The following is a 16,360-nucleotide window of genomic DNA, read 5'->3' on the forward strand; positions in this document are numbered from 1 at the left end:
TGGCATCGCCGACTCAATGGACATGAGTTTGAGTGAACTCCGGGAGTTGGTGATGGACAGGGAGGCCTGGCGTGCTGTGGTTCATGGGGTTGCAAAGAGTCGGACACGACTGAGCAACTGAACTGAACTAAACTGACTGAAGCTTACAAAGCCATCCATCCAAATATAATATACAATTTCCAGTGGGGGAAAAGAAAATTACTTGATCTCATGCTATTCTTGAATTTCCAAATGGTGAGGCTGCTAGAATTTCAACAGATAAATGGGACATTACCATGTTTATTGGAAATAGTAGTTTACTCTTTATGGAGAGCGAGCAAGCTCCGTTGCTTCAGACGTGTTCGACTCTGTGACCCTGTGGACTGTGGCCTGCCAGGCTCCTCAGTGCACGGGATTCTCCAGGCAAGAATACTAGAGTGGGTTACCATGCCCTTCTCCTCGGGATCTTTCCGACCCAGGGACTGAACCCAGGTCTCCTGCATTACAGGCAGATTCTTTACTGCCAAGCCACGGGGTAAGTCCATTTTTTATGGAATTAGTAACTAAATGTCACAAACATTTCTCACTAGCTTATTCACTGAACATACAGGACTTCTGAAATTAAATGGGTAAGAACATGCTAGGGATACAGTTACTGTAGATTACAATATTCATCTTGGTTAAGTGAAGACCAACCAAGTTCTGATGACATTATTCCCTGTGATACACGGCAAAATACAAATGCTTCCTATTACCTTAAAATCACTGTATCATTCTGTCGATTCAAGTATCCTTCATTTGCAAGTAAATCCAAACGGAAAAATCTATTATAACCCCAGCATTCTCCAACTTCAAAGTCAGATGCAAATTCTCGAATGATATTTTTGGTAGGATCATTGCAGGATTGATGAACCATCTCTACACGATATTCATATCTAAAATTGAAAACAGACTATTAATATAGAGTTACGAAAGCAAGAATAAAAGACATAAAAACATCAAGGTCATTAAGTATCTAAGAAGAAACTTACTGATATATACAGATACATGTCTTTCAGAAAGACATGACAACAGTATTATGAATGGAATTATGACAACGTAATTGGCACTAGGTCCTTTCCCCCTCTTTAAAAGTGTTTACCATTACAGCCGGTATAAAATACCACCTTAAAGATGAATAAATTTTGTATAAAACAGTACTTTAAAAGTTACACATTTTAGCAACACTATGTATTCTTCCATATATCCAATACCTAGTGTTTCCTCACAATATTCTACCACTTTCTTTGAGATGTATCACAATAGTTTTAAAATAAATAATACAATTTTAATACTATATTTTTCTAATTCAATTTATCATAAATTAACTGTGCATTCAGAAACTCAAGCCTATAAAATTTTCTAGTAGAAAATAAGTATACAGTGGGAAAGCCAGTACATTTAGACTTCCATATCTTAAATAGTATAAAACTTTCAAGTCTTCAAACTCATTTTTACTCAGAAAGTACTATTACTGCAAGAACAAAAAGTGAAAAAAGATCATCAGAAAGGACATCCAACAGTAGTCATAAAGCTTCTCCTTTTTGGTGGAGATAAACTTTTAAAACAAAAACCCAATACCTTAGTCTTCTATTTCTGCTTGCAAAGGGCAAAAGAAAAAATTACAGTTCTTTACCTACAAATGAATGTAAATACAGTTGACCCTTGAACAACACAGGTTTGAACTGTACTGATCCACTTAAATGTGAATTTTTTTAATAGTAAATACTACAGCACTATACAACCTATAGTTGTTCAAATCCGAGAATGTGGAACCGTGGATACAGAGGAACCCAGGAAAGGAAGGACCAATTAAAAGTTACATGCAGATTTTTGACTCTGTGGAGGATTGGTAACCCTAACCCCTGCGTTGTTCAATGGTTAACTGTACTTAAGTACTGTCAAATGATTTTTATATTAGTATCTTTCACAGCGTATTATTAATAGATTGATGGCACATACTAATGCAAAAGCTGTGATATTTTGTCTGTCCAGATATTGCAGTTATGAGGCCAGCTCTCACTAACAAGGGGTCCCACTAAATGTCTAATAATAAACCCCAATACCTGTGTGCAACTGATATTTTACAAAGGCTCTGAGATGATTCAATAGGGAAAGGAAAGCTTCCTCAACAAATGGTGCTGAGTGATTTCCTTGCTGGTCCAGTGGTTGGGAGACCAGGCTTTCACTGTGATCCCGAAAATTGCGAAGGGAAGCCAAAAAACAAAACAAGCAACCCCCCAAAAACCAAAAACAGTAACAACAAAAAAACAAATGGCACTAAGAAATCTGATTGTTACATACAAATTTTATATATATATTTCATATACAACTTTCTAATTTCATAGACAAAAATGAACTCAAAATACATCAATGACCCAAATAAAAGGGCTAAAATTATAAAACTCTTAGAAGAAAATACAGGGGTAAATCGAATTTGGCAATGGATTCGGAGACTTGACTCCAAAGCATGAGCAAGAAATAGGTAACTTGGACTCCACAAAACTTTAAAATTTTTGTGCATCAGAGGACATTATCAAGAAACTGAAAAGACAACTCCCAGAATGGAAGAAAGTTTTCAAATCATATGTCTGATAAGGATTTAGTATAAAAATATATAGAGAATTCTTGGAACTCAGCAATTAAGAGACAAGCAACCTAATTTAAAAATGAACAATGAACTTGAATAGACATTTCTCCTTTCTCCAAAGAATATATACAAATGGAGATAAAAAAAACCGAAACAAAACATGAAAAGATGCTCAATCTCACCAGTCATTAAGGAAATGCAGGTCAAAATCACAGTGAGATACCATTTAAAATTCACTAGGATGCCTATAAAATATAATCTAAAAATGGGAAATAATGCAGCCACTGTAGAAAACAGTTTGGCAATTCCTCAAAATGTTAAAAACACAGAATTACCATATAACCCAGCAATTCCATTATTGGTACATATTCAAAAGAAATGACAACCTATGTCCATATAAAAACTTGTACATGAAATATTTATAGCAGGATTACTCATAATAGCCAAAAGATGGAAATAATCCATATGTCTATTAACAGATGAGTGGATAAACAAACTGAGGTATATACATACAATGGAATATTGTTCAGCCATATAAAAGAACGAAGTTTTGATGCTTCAACACTGAGTGAACCCTGAAAACACTATGCTAATAATAACTAAATAGACACCAAATATAAAAGACCCCAAATTGTATGAACTTTTATATGAAATATCCAGAATAGTAATTATCTAGGATTGAGAGAAGGAAAGGATGGGTACAAGGTGTTCTGAGATGATGAAAACATTCTGAAATTAGAGAGAGGTGGTGATGGCACAACACTGGAAACACACTAATTTCCACTGAACTGTGTATTTTAAAATGCTTTATATATGAATTTCATCTCAAAAAAATAAAATTTACTTCTATTTTAAAAATGAGTAGTTAAAACTTCAAAATTCACAGAGAAACAAAAAAGAATATCTACAATCTAGGGAGAAAGACATTCATGCAGATGGTTAAATACATCCAGGATGAAGGCAGGTGTTAAGTTTAAAATCAATATAAAACAATTTTTGAAAAATCAGTTTATTATGTGAAAAAGCATACAGTATTGGAAAAAAGATCATTCTTTCATCTGCGTTAGCTCTCTCTTAAAAAAAAAAATTATTTATTTGGCTGGGCTGGGTTTTGGTTGCAGCATGTAGGATCTATTACAGTTCCCTAACCAGGGATTGAACCTGGGTCCCCTGCATGGCAGCACAGAGTCTTGGCCACTGGATCACCAGGGAAGTCCTTGCACTAGTTCTTTAAAATTATGACAGATATACACCTATGTTCCTATTAAATATAGCAATTAATCCAAGTTAAATTATTTATAAAGCAACTCCACCCTAATCTCAGATAAAACTAAAACCTCATATTTGAATATTCCAACTTAAATTCCTTTCTTTTGTCAAACTGAAAGTATGAATGAACTGAACAATCATTAACTTAAAATTTTGGTCTCATTAGTATTACTCCCCAAGGGAAGTGAAAGTGAAGTTGCTCAGTCGTGTCCGACTCTTTGCGATCCCATGGACTGTAGTCTACCAGGCTTCTCTGTCCATGGGATTTTCCAGGCAAGAGTACTGGAGTGGGTTGCCATTTCCTTCTCCAGGGGATCTTCCTGACCCAGGGATTGAACCCAGGTCTCCTGCATTGCAGGCAGACGCTTTACCCTCTGAGCCACCAGGGAAGCCTTCTATTCTTTTCTTAAGCAACTCAAAAGAAATTTCCTTCTCTAAAACAAGTCAGCTCAGTAAATACTGTTAAGAGCCAATTTGAGGGTGTCACTCACGTGCAAATTTCCTCTGAAGCCAAGACAGGTTTAGATAACACACACAGGGAGAGAGATATTTACATACAACGAAATGATCAAAGTATTTCTGCAGCGTCCCAAGTGTTATTAAATCTACTAGATAATATGATTCATATTTTAACTTCATATTCTGACAGTTAAACTACCTCACTGCTAAGCTCTCAATCCCATAACTGAATGATGTTTCAATAATTAATTTAAAAAGTATTCAAAACTTCCCTCTAGGCTTACTGGACTGTTAAAAGAGAATTAACAGATAAGGGAAATTCCTGGTGGCCCAACGGTTAGGACTCTGCGTTTTGACTGATGAGGGAGCAGGTTCAATCCCTTATCAGGGAACTAAGACCCTACATGCTGTATCAGTTAGTCAGTTCAGTCACTCAGTCCTCTCTGACTCTTGGAAACCCCACAGAATGCAGCACGCCAGGCTTCCCTGTCCATCACCAACTCCCGGAGCTTACTCAAACTCATGTCTATTGCGTCAGTGATGGCATCCAACCATCTCATCCTCTGTCATTCCCTTCTCCTCCTGCCTTCAATCTTTCCCAGCATCAGGGTCTTTTCCAATGAGTCAGTTCTTCACATCAGGTTGCCAAACTATTGGAGTTTCAGCTTCAGCATCAGTCCTTCCAGTGAATACTCAGGACTGATTTCCTTTAGGATGGAATGGTTTGATCTCCTTGCAATCCAAGAGACTCTCAAGAGTATTCTCCAGCACCACAGTTCAAAAGCATCAAGTCTTTGGCACTCAGTTTTCTTTATACTCTGACTCTCACATCCATACATGACTACTGGGAAAACCACAGCTTTAACTAGATGGACCTTTGTTGGCAAAGCAATGTCTCTACTTTTAAATATGCTGTCTAGGTTGGTCATAGCCTTTCTTCCCAGGAGTAAGCATCTTTCAATTTCATGGCTGCAGTCACTATCCGCAGTGATTTTGGAGTCCCCCAAAATAAAGTCTCTGTTTCAACTGTTTCCCATCTACTTGCTTTGAAGTGATGGGACCAGATGCCATGATCTTAGTTTTCTGAATGTTGAGTTTTAAGCCATCTTTTTCACTCTCTTCTTTAACTTTCATCAAGAGGCTCTTTAGTTCTTCACTTTCTGCCATAAGGGTGATGTCATATGCATATCTGAAGTTATTGATATTTCTCCCAGCAATCTTGATTCCAGCTTGTGCTTCCAGCCCAGCATTTCTCATGGTGTACTCTGCATATAAGTTAAATAAGCAAGGTGACAATATACAGCCTTGACGAACTCCTTTCCCGATTTAGAACCACTCTGTTGTTCCATGTCGAATTCTAACTGTTGCTTCCTGACCTGCATACAGATTTCTCAGAAGGCAGGTAAGGTGGTCTGGTATTCCCATCTCTTTCAGAATTTTGCACAGTTTGTTATGATCCACACAGTCAAAGGCTTTGGCACAGTCAATGAAGCAGAAGTAGATGTTTCTATGGAACTCTCTCGCTTTATCGATGATCCAACGGATGCTGGCAATTTGATCTCTGGTTCCTCTGCCTTTTCTAAATCCAGCTTGAACATCTGGAAGTTCACAGTTCACGTACTACTGAAGCCTGACTTGGAGAATTCTGAGCATTATTTTGCTAGCATGTGAGATGAAGGCAATTATGCAGTAGTTTGAGCATTCTTTGGCATTGCCTTTCTTCGGGAGTGGAATGAAAACTGACCTTTTCCAGTCCTGTGGCCACTTGAGTTTTCCAAATTTGCTGGCATATTGAGTGCAGCAGCACATGCTGCATAGCACAGCCAAAGAAAAGAAAAGAAAAAAAAAAACCCAATGATAAGATGTCTGTTTTTATCCAAACAGAACATTCTCATTAAGGTATTCAGGTAACATCTAGCAAATACATAAGTCTAATGTTAAACCTTAGTATCCTGCATGATAGTATTTCATTATCACCGGTGATATTACTACTACTTATAATGTAAACGTTAGGTTCCTGAAGTGTATGTATCACCAAGAGAAGCAGCCAAACTGAAACCAGCACCAAAAGCAGCAGCCCTGCCACAGCATTGATCAGAAAGAGGAGACTCAGGCAGGCAAGAAGCAGGCACAGATGCACCATGTGCTATTGTGCTTTCGGTTGTTTGTACTGCAGAGGGATAACACGGTTACACAGTGAAGGTTTGTGGCAACCTTGCATCCAGCGAGTCTATTTGGCTCCACTTTTGCAACAGCATTTAGTCACTTCATGTCTATGGCAGTTTGCAATTCTCACAATCTTTCAAACTTTTACATTATTATTGTTATATCTGTAATCATGATCTATGACCAGTGACCTCTGATGGAATTGTTTTGGGGTGCCACAAACCATATCCAACAACAAACTTAACAGATAAACGTTGTGTGTGTTCTGACTGCTTTACCCATCAGCATCTGTCTTCCCTGCCCCTCCACCCTAATTTCTTTCCTTCTCGTAGGCCTTCCTATTCCTGAGACATAACAATACTGAAATTAGACAAATTAATGGTCTTTAAGTGTTCAAGTGAAAGAAAAACTCACGTCTTATTTTAAATCAAAAGCTAGAAATGATTAAGGTTAGTGAGGAAGACATGTTGAAAGCCAAGAGAGGCTGTAAGTTAGGCCATTTGTGTCAAACAGTTAGCCAAGCTATGAATGCAAAGGAAGAATTCTTAAAGGAAGTTAGAAGTGTTCCTCCAGTGAACACACGATTTAAAAAGCTAAGCAGTATCACTGATGACATGGAGAACATTTTAGTGGTCCAGATAGAAGAACAAACAAGCTACAACATTCCCCTAAGCCAAAGCTTAATCCAAAGCAAGGTCCTAAGTCTCAATTCCACAAAGGCTGAGAGAGACGAAGAAGCAGTAGAAGAAAAGTTTAAAGCTACCAGAGGCTGGTTGCTGAGGCTGAAGGAACGAAGCTGTCTTCATAACATAAATGCACAAGCTCGTATAGAAGCTGCAGCAAGCTATCCAGAAGTAATGTCTGGCTTCAAAGCATCCAGGGACAGGCTAAGTTTTGTCAGCAGCTAATGTAGCTGGTGACTTAAGTTGAAGCTAATGCTCATTTACCATTCTGAAAACACTAGAGCCCTTAAGAACTATGCTAAACTTACTCAGCCTTTGCTCTATAAAAAGAACAAAGCCTGAGGACAACCCATCTCTTCACCTGTGGTTAACTGAATATTTTAAGCCCACTGTTGAGATTTACTGCTCTGAAAAAAAAACTTTTCGCAAAGTATTACTGCTCACTGACAATGCACCTGGCCACCCAAGAGGTCTGATGGAGATGTACAAAATTAATGTTGCTTTTAGGCCTGCTCACACACATCCATTCTGCAGCCCACAGATAAGGGTAGTTTTCACTTTCAACTCTTATTAATTAAGAAATATATTTCATAAGGCAATAACTGCTGTAGTAATTGCTCTGATGGATCCAGGAAAAGTAAATTGAAAACTTGGAAAGGATTAACCATTCTAGATGCCAAAAAGACCACTCATGATTTGTGGGAAGAGGTTGGAAAATCAACATTAAGAGGACTTTGAAAAAACCTGACTCCAAACTTCACAAACGAGTTTAAGGGCTTGAAGATTTCAGTGGAGGAAGTAACTACAGATACGGCAGAAACAGCAATAGAATTAGAATCAGAAGTAGGGCCTGAAGATGTGACTGAACTGCTACCATCTCCATAAGATTTTAATGGATGAGGAGCTACTTTCTATGAATGAGGGAAAAAAAAAGGTTTCTTGAGACACAACCTACTCCAGGTAAAGATACTGTGAAGATTGTTGAAATGACAACAAAGGATTTAGAATATTACACACATTTAGTTGATAAAGCACTGGCAAAGGAAATGGCAATTCACTCTAGTATTCTTGCCTGGAAAATCCCACGCACAGGGGAGCATGGTGGGCTATAATCCACAGGGTCACAAAAAAGTTGGGCAACAACAGTTGATAAAGCAGAGTCAGGATTTGAGAGGATTGACTCCAAATCTGAAAGAAGTTCTGCTGTGAATAAAATGCTATCAAACACCACTGCATGCTACAGAGAAACCATACATGAGAGGACAAGTCAATCAATGCCGCAAACTTTCAGTTCAGTTCAGTTCAGTCGCTCAGTCGTTTCCGACTCTCCGCAACCCCATGAATCACAGCAGGTATCCCCAATTTTTTAACATTCTCTTTCCGCCACTTGCAGCAAGAGAGCCACCACCAACCTCCTTCCCAAGGAACTATAGCCAGCATCTCAGTATCAAGCTGCCATAGCTCTGAACTGTGTCTGTAAGCATATATACTTTACCCTGTTATATTCTGTGCATCCATTAGCAAGGTACGTGTCAAGGTAACTGTTTCTTCACTTGACACCATTTCATCTTACAAAAGGTTTCAGAGAACTGCTCTACTTTTGGATCGTGGAGAGCTGTATATTCCATTGATCATCTGTCTCATGCTAATATGATGTTGTATTATGCTGATACTATGGCTTTACTATGTATCTTCAGTTATACAGTGTGAGACTTTAAATGCTGTCCTTTAGATTTCAATGATGTTCTCTACTGCATGTTTATTTCATTGCATTTTTTTATCTGTTATTATTTTTACTGTTTACTTTTCATTTAACTTGCTCTTTGTTCTAGTTTATTAAAACAGATGCTGACATTTGTTTAAGGCCTTTCTGCTCTTCACTTATATGAGCATTTAATCATATAAATTTCCCCCTACCTATTGCTTTAGCAACATACTACAAATTCTGGTATGCTGTGTTTTCACTTCAGTTCAAAAATTTTTTTAAAAAACTATTATGATTTCCTCCTGGATCCAGGGGTTATTTAGAAGTGTGTTATTTACCTTTCAACTATGTCAGATTTTTAAAATATCTATTACAAACATCTAAATTGAATTCATTACAGTAAAAAAAAAAAACTGAATGATTTAAATACTTTTGAATTTTTTCAGACATATTTGACTGTCCAGAATATGGTCCTTCTTGGTAAATATTTTGTGCACACTTAAGAATAATTTGCATTCTGCTACCGTTGAATCAAAGAGTCTATAAATGTCCAGCAAGTCAGGCTGGGTGACAGGGCTATCCAGATTTACTATATCCTTGATGATTTTCTGCCTACCTGCTGTATCAACTGAGAGAAGAATTTATATTTCTTTTTATATTTCCATCAGTTTTTGCTTTGTGCATTTTCAAAATATGTTACCAGAGTATAAAGAGAAATATTTATAATCATTGTATGTCCTCTTCATTAACTGATCCTTTTATCACTATGAAATAAACTTCTTTATCTCTGGTATATGCTTTCCTCTGAAATCTACTTGGATATTAAAGTAACATCTCCAACTTGGTTTTCAATTAGTATGGTATATCTTTACATTTAAAGCATATTTCTTGGGTTTGGCATACACTTGAGTTTTGCTTCTCTAGCCAATGTGACAATTTCCACTTTTTAATTGGGGTGTTGAGACCATTTATGGTGCCACATCTTGGTATTCCTCCCATTTGTGTTTTGTTACCACTTATCTTTTTCTGCCTGCTTTAAGACCAGGATTTGCTTCAATTTTATCTCCACCATTGCTTTATAAACTAAACATCTTTGTCATTTTAGCAATGGCTTTATAGTTTATAGTTATGGGAGGCTGAACAGTATCCCCAAGGTATTGACATCTTAATTCTCAGAACCTGTGACTGGGAATACACAGCTGCAATTAAGCCAAGGATCCTGAGATGAGGGGACTATCCTGGAAAGTCCATATACACCCTAAATGTAACCATGAATGTCACTGTAACAGAAAAGCAGAGGAAGATCTGACAGAGACAAAAAAAGGTAAGGCAACATGACCAGAGGCAGAGATAGGAGTGACACTGTCATAAGCCCAAGAATGCCGGCAGTAAGCAGAAGCTGAAAGAGGCAAGAAACAGATCTCCCTTAGTGTAACTGGAGCTAGCACAACTCTGCTGAAACCCTGATTTTGGTCTAGCAATGGTTTTTGGATTTCTGGCCTCCAGAAATGTGAGGGAAATGTCTTCTGTTGTTTTAAGCTGCCAAATTCCTGGTAATCTGTTACAAGAGGCAAGAAAAAATAATAAGATAGTATGTATCTTTAACATATCGCAGTCTAGCTTTAATTGTTATTATACCACTTCACATATAGTATCAGAATCTTACATTATACTTCCATGTACTAATCGTTTGGCCTTTTAAAACAATTATTTGTTTATTTCTGGTTTCACTGGGTCTTCATTGCTGCACACGGGCTCTCTCTAGTTGCGGTGAGCAGGGGCTACTCTGCAGCTGCAGGGCTCGGGCTTCTCGTGTGCACAGGCTTCTCCGTGTGGTTCTCTTCCTGCAGTGCTCGAGGCGTGAAGGCTTCAGTAGTTGCGGCTGATGGCTCTAGAGCGAAGGCTCAGTGGCTGCGGTGCATAGGGTCAGTTGCTCTGTGGTATATAGGACCTTTGAGGACCAGGGATCAAACCCATGTCTCCAGGATTGGCAGGCAGATTTTAACCACTGGACCACCTAGGAAGTTCCTCTTTTGGCCTTTATACATCTGTTTTTGTTGTGAATTTTGCTTCTAATTATGTTAAAACCCCCGAAATATAATGCTACTGTTTTTGATTATATGGCTAATTACCACTTAAAATTATTTTGCTAATAGGAAAAAAAAACTCTGTTTACCCAAGTAATTTCTATTTCTGGTGTTCTTCATTTCTTTGTTTAAATTCAGAGGTCCAACTGGTACTATTTACCCTGTCTGAAGCATATACTTTAACATTTCTTGTAGTCCATATCTGAAACTGTCTTAGTTTCACTGTATTTTTAAAAATATATTCTTGCTGATTACAAAATTCTAGGTTAATGTTTGTTTCTTTCAATCTTTTTAAGATGGTGCTACATTATCATTTCACTTGTATTGTTTCCAGTGAGAAACCTCACTTACTTCAGCATTACCTTTGTGCCTCTAAATTTAATGACTTTTTTTTTCATTGCCAGTTTAAGATATTTTGTTTACCATTTGTTTTAAGCAATTTGATTATGATGTGCTTTGATGTTTCCTTCATATTTCATGTGCGTATAGTTCACTAAACTTCTGGATCCATGGGCTTAAAGATTTTAACAAGTTTGGAAAGTATTTACTTTTTCCTTCCCACCCCCTTCTTCGAGGACTCCAGATATTTGTACATTAAGCTACTTCAAGTTTTTTATCGTTTTGGAATTATATTCTCTGTGTTCACATTTTGAACAGTTTCTATAGTTAATGCCTTCAAGTCCATTAATTCATTAATTAATTATTTCTTAATTAAATAATCCTTTCTTCTGTAGTATCCAATCTGTCATTCACACCATCCAGTACATTCTTCATTTCAAATATAGTTCAGTTCAGTTCAGTCGCTCAGTCGTGTCCAACTCTCTGCGACCCCGTGAATCACAGCACACCAGGCCTCCCTGTCCAACACCAACTCCCGGAGTTCACTCAAACTCATGTCCATCAAGTCGGTGATGCCATCCAGCCATCTCATTCTCTGTCGTCCCCTTCTCCTCCTGCCCCCAACCTTTCCCAGCATCAGAGTCTTTTCCAGTGAGTCAACTCTTCACATGAGGTGGTCAAAGTAATGCAGTTTCAGCTTTAGCATCAGTCCTTCCAATGAACACCCAGGATTGATCTCCTTGCAGTCCAAGGGACTCTCAAGAGTCTTCTCCAGCACCACAGTTCAAAAGCATCAATTCTTCGGCACTCAGCTTTCTTCACAGTCCAACTCTCACATCCATACATGACCACGGGAAAAACCATTGCCTTGACTAGATGGACCCTGGTTGGTAAAGTAATGTCTCTGCTTTTTAATATACTATCTAGGTTGGTCATAACTTTCCTTCCAAGGAGTAAGCGTCTTTTAATTTCATGGCTGCAATCAGCATCTGCAGTGATTAGTTTGTTCTCAATAAGTTCAGTATGAATTTTTTGTATCTTCCATATCTCTATTCAACTTTTGAACAGATAGAGTATAGTTATAAAAACTGAGAAAAATATTTTCTCCTAATTTTCACATGAGAACCTAGCTGTCTTTTTAAGCCATACAAAGATTTCAAAAAATGCAAAACAATACACGTTTTCTCATCAAATATGATTTTGTTTTAGAAAAAGTTACTATTCATAGAAATGTTATTCATGCTAATATGCAATTACTTTATTATCATAAGTAAATTAATTTTTTAAATGTTTTAATTTCTAATTCATAAAATACCAATATAATTCACATTGAAAAAAAAAACAGTTCCTGCTCAAATCAACTGATTACTCTCCTCAGTATTGTTTGACTTCCTGCCTCTTTGCATGCCAATTAATCTTTGATTGAATAACAGATAATGTAACCTTAGCTTTGTTGGGTGCTGGCTATTTCTGTAATCTTATCAGTTTTCTTGACCTCTGCTCTAGACTGCTGTTAGGTTACCTGGAAACAATTTGATTCTTTCAGGTCTTGCTTTTATTTGTCAGATGGGTCTGGAGTAATGTCCAGTCTAGGACTGTTCTCCACTAGGGAGGCAAAAATTTCCTGTGTACTTCATTCAATGCCCCATGGATTAGAAGTTACCACTACAGTGATGGGAACAAACACAATTACTGGCCCTGTACCAGGCACCAGGCACCACTCCCTCTAAACCTTCCCATGTGGTCCTTCCCCCAACCTCAGGTAGGTTTCTTTACCTGCAGGCCCTACTCAATACTCTGCAGAATATTTGAAGAGTGTGTGTTAGTCACTGAGTTGTGTCGACTCTTTCCGAGCCCATGGACTATAACTCGCCCAGCTCCTCTGTCCATGGGATTCTCCAGGCAAGAACACTGGAGTGGGATGCCATGCCCTTCACATATTTGAAGGGAACGCCTTACAAATCTCTGGAGTTCTTTGTACAGATCTCTCTTCTGTTCTGCCCACTGCACTCTAGGTGTGCTGGTCTTCCTGGACACTCAGCACCGTCTCCTCAACTCAAGGAGTTAGCCAGACTGTTGCATTTCTGCCTCCATGTAATATGGCCTGAAGACTCTCTCACGGTTAAGTGAGGTAATCATAGATCTGATTTACTTCCTGTCTCTCAGGGATTGCTTTCATTTGTTGCCTCAGGTCTGGTGTCTCAGTTCAGTTCAGTTCAGTCGCTCAGTCGTGTCCGACTCTGCGACACCATGAACCACAGCACGCCAGGCCTCCCTGTCCATCACCAACTCCCAGAGTTCACTCAAACTCATGTCCATCAAGTCGGTGATGCCATCCAGCCATCTCATTCTCTGTCATCCCCGACTCCTCCTACCTCCAATCCCTCCCAGAATAAGACTCTTTTCCAGTGAGTCAACTTGTCGCATGAGGTGGCCAAAGTATTGCAGTTTCAGCTTTAGCATCAGTCCTTCCAGTGAACACCCAGGATTGATTTCCTTTAGAATGGACTGGTAGGATCTCCTTGCAGTCCAAGGGACTCTCAAGAGTCTTCTCCAGCACCACAGTTCAAAACCATCAATTCTTCGGCGATCAGCTTTCTTCACAGTCCAACTCTCATTTCCATACATGACCACGGGAAAAACCACAGCCTTGACTAGATGGACCTTTGTTGGCAAAGCAATGTCTCTGCTTTTTAATATGCTATATAGGCTGGTTATAACTTTCCTTAAAAGGAGTAAGCGTCTTTTAATTTCATGGCTGCAATCAGCAGCCGCAGTGATTTGGGAGCCCAAAAAAATAGAGTCAGCCACTGTTTCCACTGTTTCCCCATCTATTTCCCAGGAAGTGATGGGACCAGATGCCATGATCTTTGTTTTCTGAATGTTGAGAGCTTCAAGCCAACCTTTTCACTCTCCTCATTCACTTTCATCAAGAGGCCTTTGAGTTCTTCCGCACTTTCTGCCATAAGGGTGGTATCATCTGCATATCTGAGGTTATTGATATTTCTCCCGGCAATCTTGATTCCAGCTTGTGCTTCTTCCAGCCCAGCGTTCCTCATCATGTACTCTGCATATAAGTTAAATAAGCAGGGTGACAATATACAACCTTGACGTACGCCTTTTCCTATTTGGAACCAGTCTGTTGTTCCATGTCCAGTTCTAATTGTTGCTTCCTGACCTGCAGACAGGTTTCTCAAGAGGCAGGTCAGATGGTCTGGTATTCCCATCTCTTTCAGAATGTTCCACAGTTTATTGTGATCCACACAGTCAAAGGCTTTGGCATAGTCAATGAAGCAGAAATAGATGGTTTTCTGGAACTCTCTTGCTTTCTCCATGATCCAGCGGATGTTGGCAATTTGATCTCTGGTGCCTGTGCCTTTTCTAAAACCTGCTTGAACATCTGGAAGTTCACGATTCACATATTGCTGAAGCCTAGCTTGGAGAATTTGAGCATGACTTTACTAGCGTGTGAGATGAGTGCAATTGTGCGGTAGTTTGTGCATTCTTTGGCATTGCCTTTCTTTGGGATTGGAATGAAGACTGACCTTTTCCAGTCCTGTGGCCACTGCTGAGTTTTCCAAATTTGCTGGCATATTGAGTGCAGCACTTTCACAGCATCATCTTTCAGGATTTGAAATAGCTCCACTGGAATTCCATCACCTCCACTAGCTTTGTTCGTCGTGATGCTCTCTAAGGCCCACTTGACTTCACATTCCAAGATGTCTGGCTCTAGGTGAGTGATCACGCCATCATGATTATCTTCGTCATGAAGATCTTTTTTGTACAGTTCTTCTGTGTATTCTTGCCACCTCTTCTTAATATCTTCTGCTTCTGTTAGGTCCATACCATTTCTGTCCTTTATCGAGACCATCTTTGCATGAAATGTTCCCTTGATATCTCCAATTTTCTTGAAAAGATCTCTTGTCTTTCCTATTCTGTTGTTTTCCTCTATTTCTTTGCATTGATCGCTGAGGAAGGCTTTCTTATCTCTCCTTGCTATTCTTTGGAACTCTGCATTCAGATGCTTATATCTTTCCTTTCCTCCTTTGCTTTTTGCTTCTCTTCTTTTCACAGCTATTTGTAAGGCCTCCTCAGACAGCCATTTTGCTTTTTTGCATTTCTTTTCCATGGGGATGGTCTTGAACCCTGTCTCCTGTACAATGTCACGAACCTCCATCCAGAGTTCATGCACTCTATCTATCAGATCTAGACCCTTAAATCTATTTCTCACTTCCACTGTATAATCATAAGGGATTTGATTTAGGTCATATCTGAATGGTCTAGTGGTTTTCCCTGCTGCTGCTGCTGCTGCTAAGTCACTTCAGTCGTGTCCGACTCTGTGTGACCCCATACACGGAAGCCCACCAGGCTCCCCCATCCCTGGGATTCTCCAGGCAAGAACACTGGAGTGGGTTGCCATTTCCTTCTCCAATGTGTGAAAGTGAAGTCGCTCAGTCGTGTCCGACCCTTAGCGACCCCACAGACTGCAGCCTACCAGGCTCCTCCATCCATGGGATTTTCTAGGCAAGAGTACTGGAGTGGCTTGCCATTGCCTTCTCCGAGTGGTTTTCCCTACTTTCTTCAATTTCAGTCTGAATTTGGCAATAAGGAGTTCATGATCTGAGCCACAGTCAGCTCCTGGTCTTGTTTTTGCTCACTGTATAGAGCTTCTCCATCTTTGGCTGCAAAGAATATAATCAATCTGATTTCGGTGTTGACCATCTGGTGATGTCCATGTGTAGAGTCTTCTCTTGTGTTGTTGGAAGAGGGTGTTTGCTATGACCAGTGCATTCTCTAGGCAAAACTCTATTAGCCTTTGCCCTGCTTCATTTCGTGCTCCAAGGCCAAATTTGCCAGTTACTCCAGGTGTTTCTTGACTTCCTACTTTTGCATTCCAGTCTCCTATAATGAAAAGGACATCTTTTTTGGGTGTTAGTTCTAAAAGGTCTTGTAGGTCTTCATAGAACTGTTCAACTTCGGCTTCTTCAGCATTACTGGTTGGGGCATAGACTTGGATTACTGTAATATTGAATGGTTTGCCTTG

At 39.1% G+C, this 16,360-nt stretch overlaps 1 protein-coding gene across 7 annotated transcripts in view; it reads right to left on the minus strand.

Annotated features, from left to right (window-relative positions):
• The window catches only part of TRIM37 (tripartite motif containing 37), a 152,440-nt gene that overhangs the window by 76,260 nt on the left and 59,820 nt on the right, over positions 1-16,360 (minus strand). For all 7 annotated transcript variants that reach the window (XR_008682420.2, XR_008682427.2, XM_088828633.1 and 4 more), the window contains exon 13: positions 735-914. Coding sequence is in view for 5 of the 7 variants with exons in the window: in XM_088828633.1 (XP_088684759.1) it covers positions 735-914 (180 nt within the window). In the remaining 2 variants the exon portion in view is untranslated. The remainder of the gene's footprint in view (positions 1-734; positions 915-16,360) is intronic.

This window comes from Moschus berezovskii, chromosome 20 (genome assembly GCF_049115385.1).
Source record: "Moschus berezovskii isolate FMDL1 chromosome 20, NW_MosBer_1.0, whole genome shotgun sequence".
NCBI lineage: Eukaryota > Metazoa > Chordata > Mammalia > Artiodactyla > Moschidae > Moschus > Moschus berezovskii.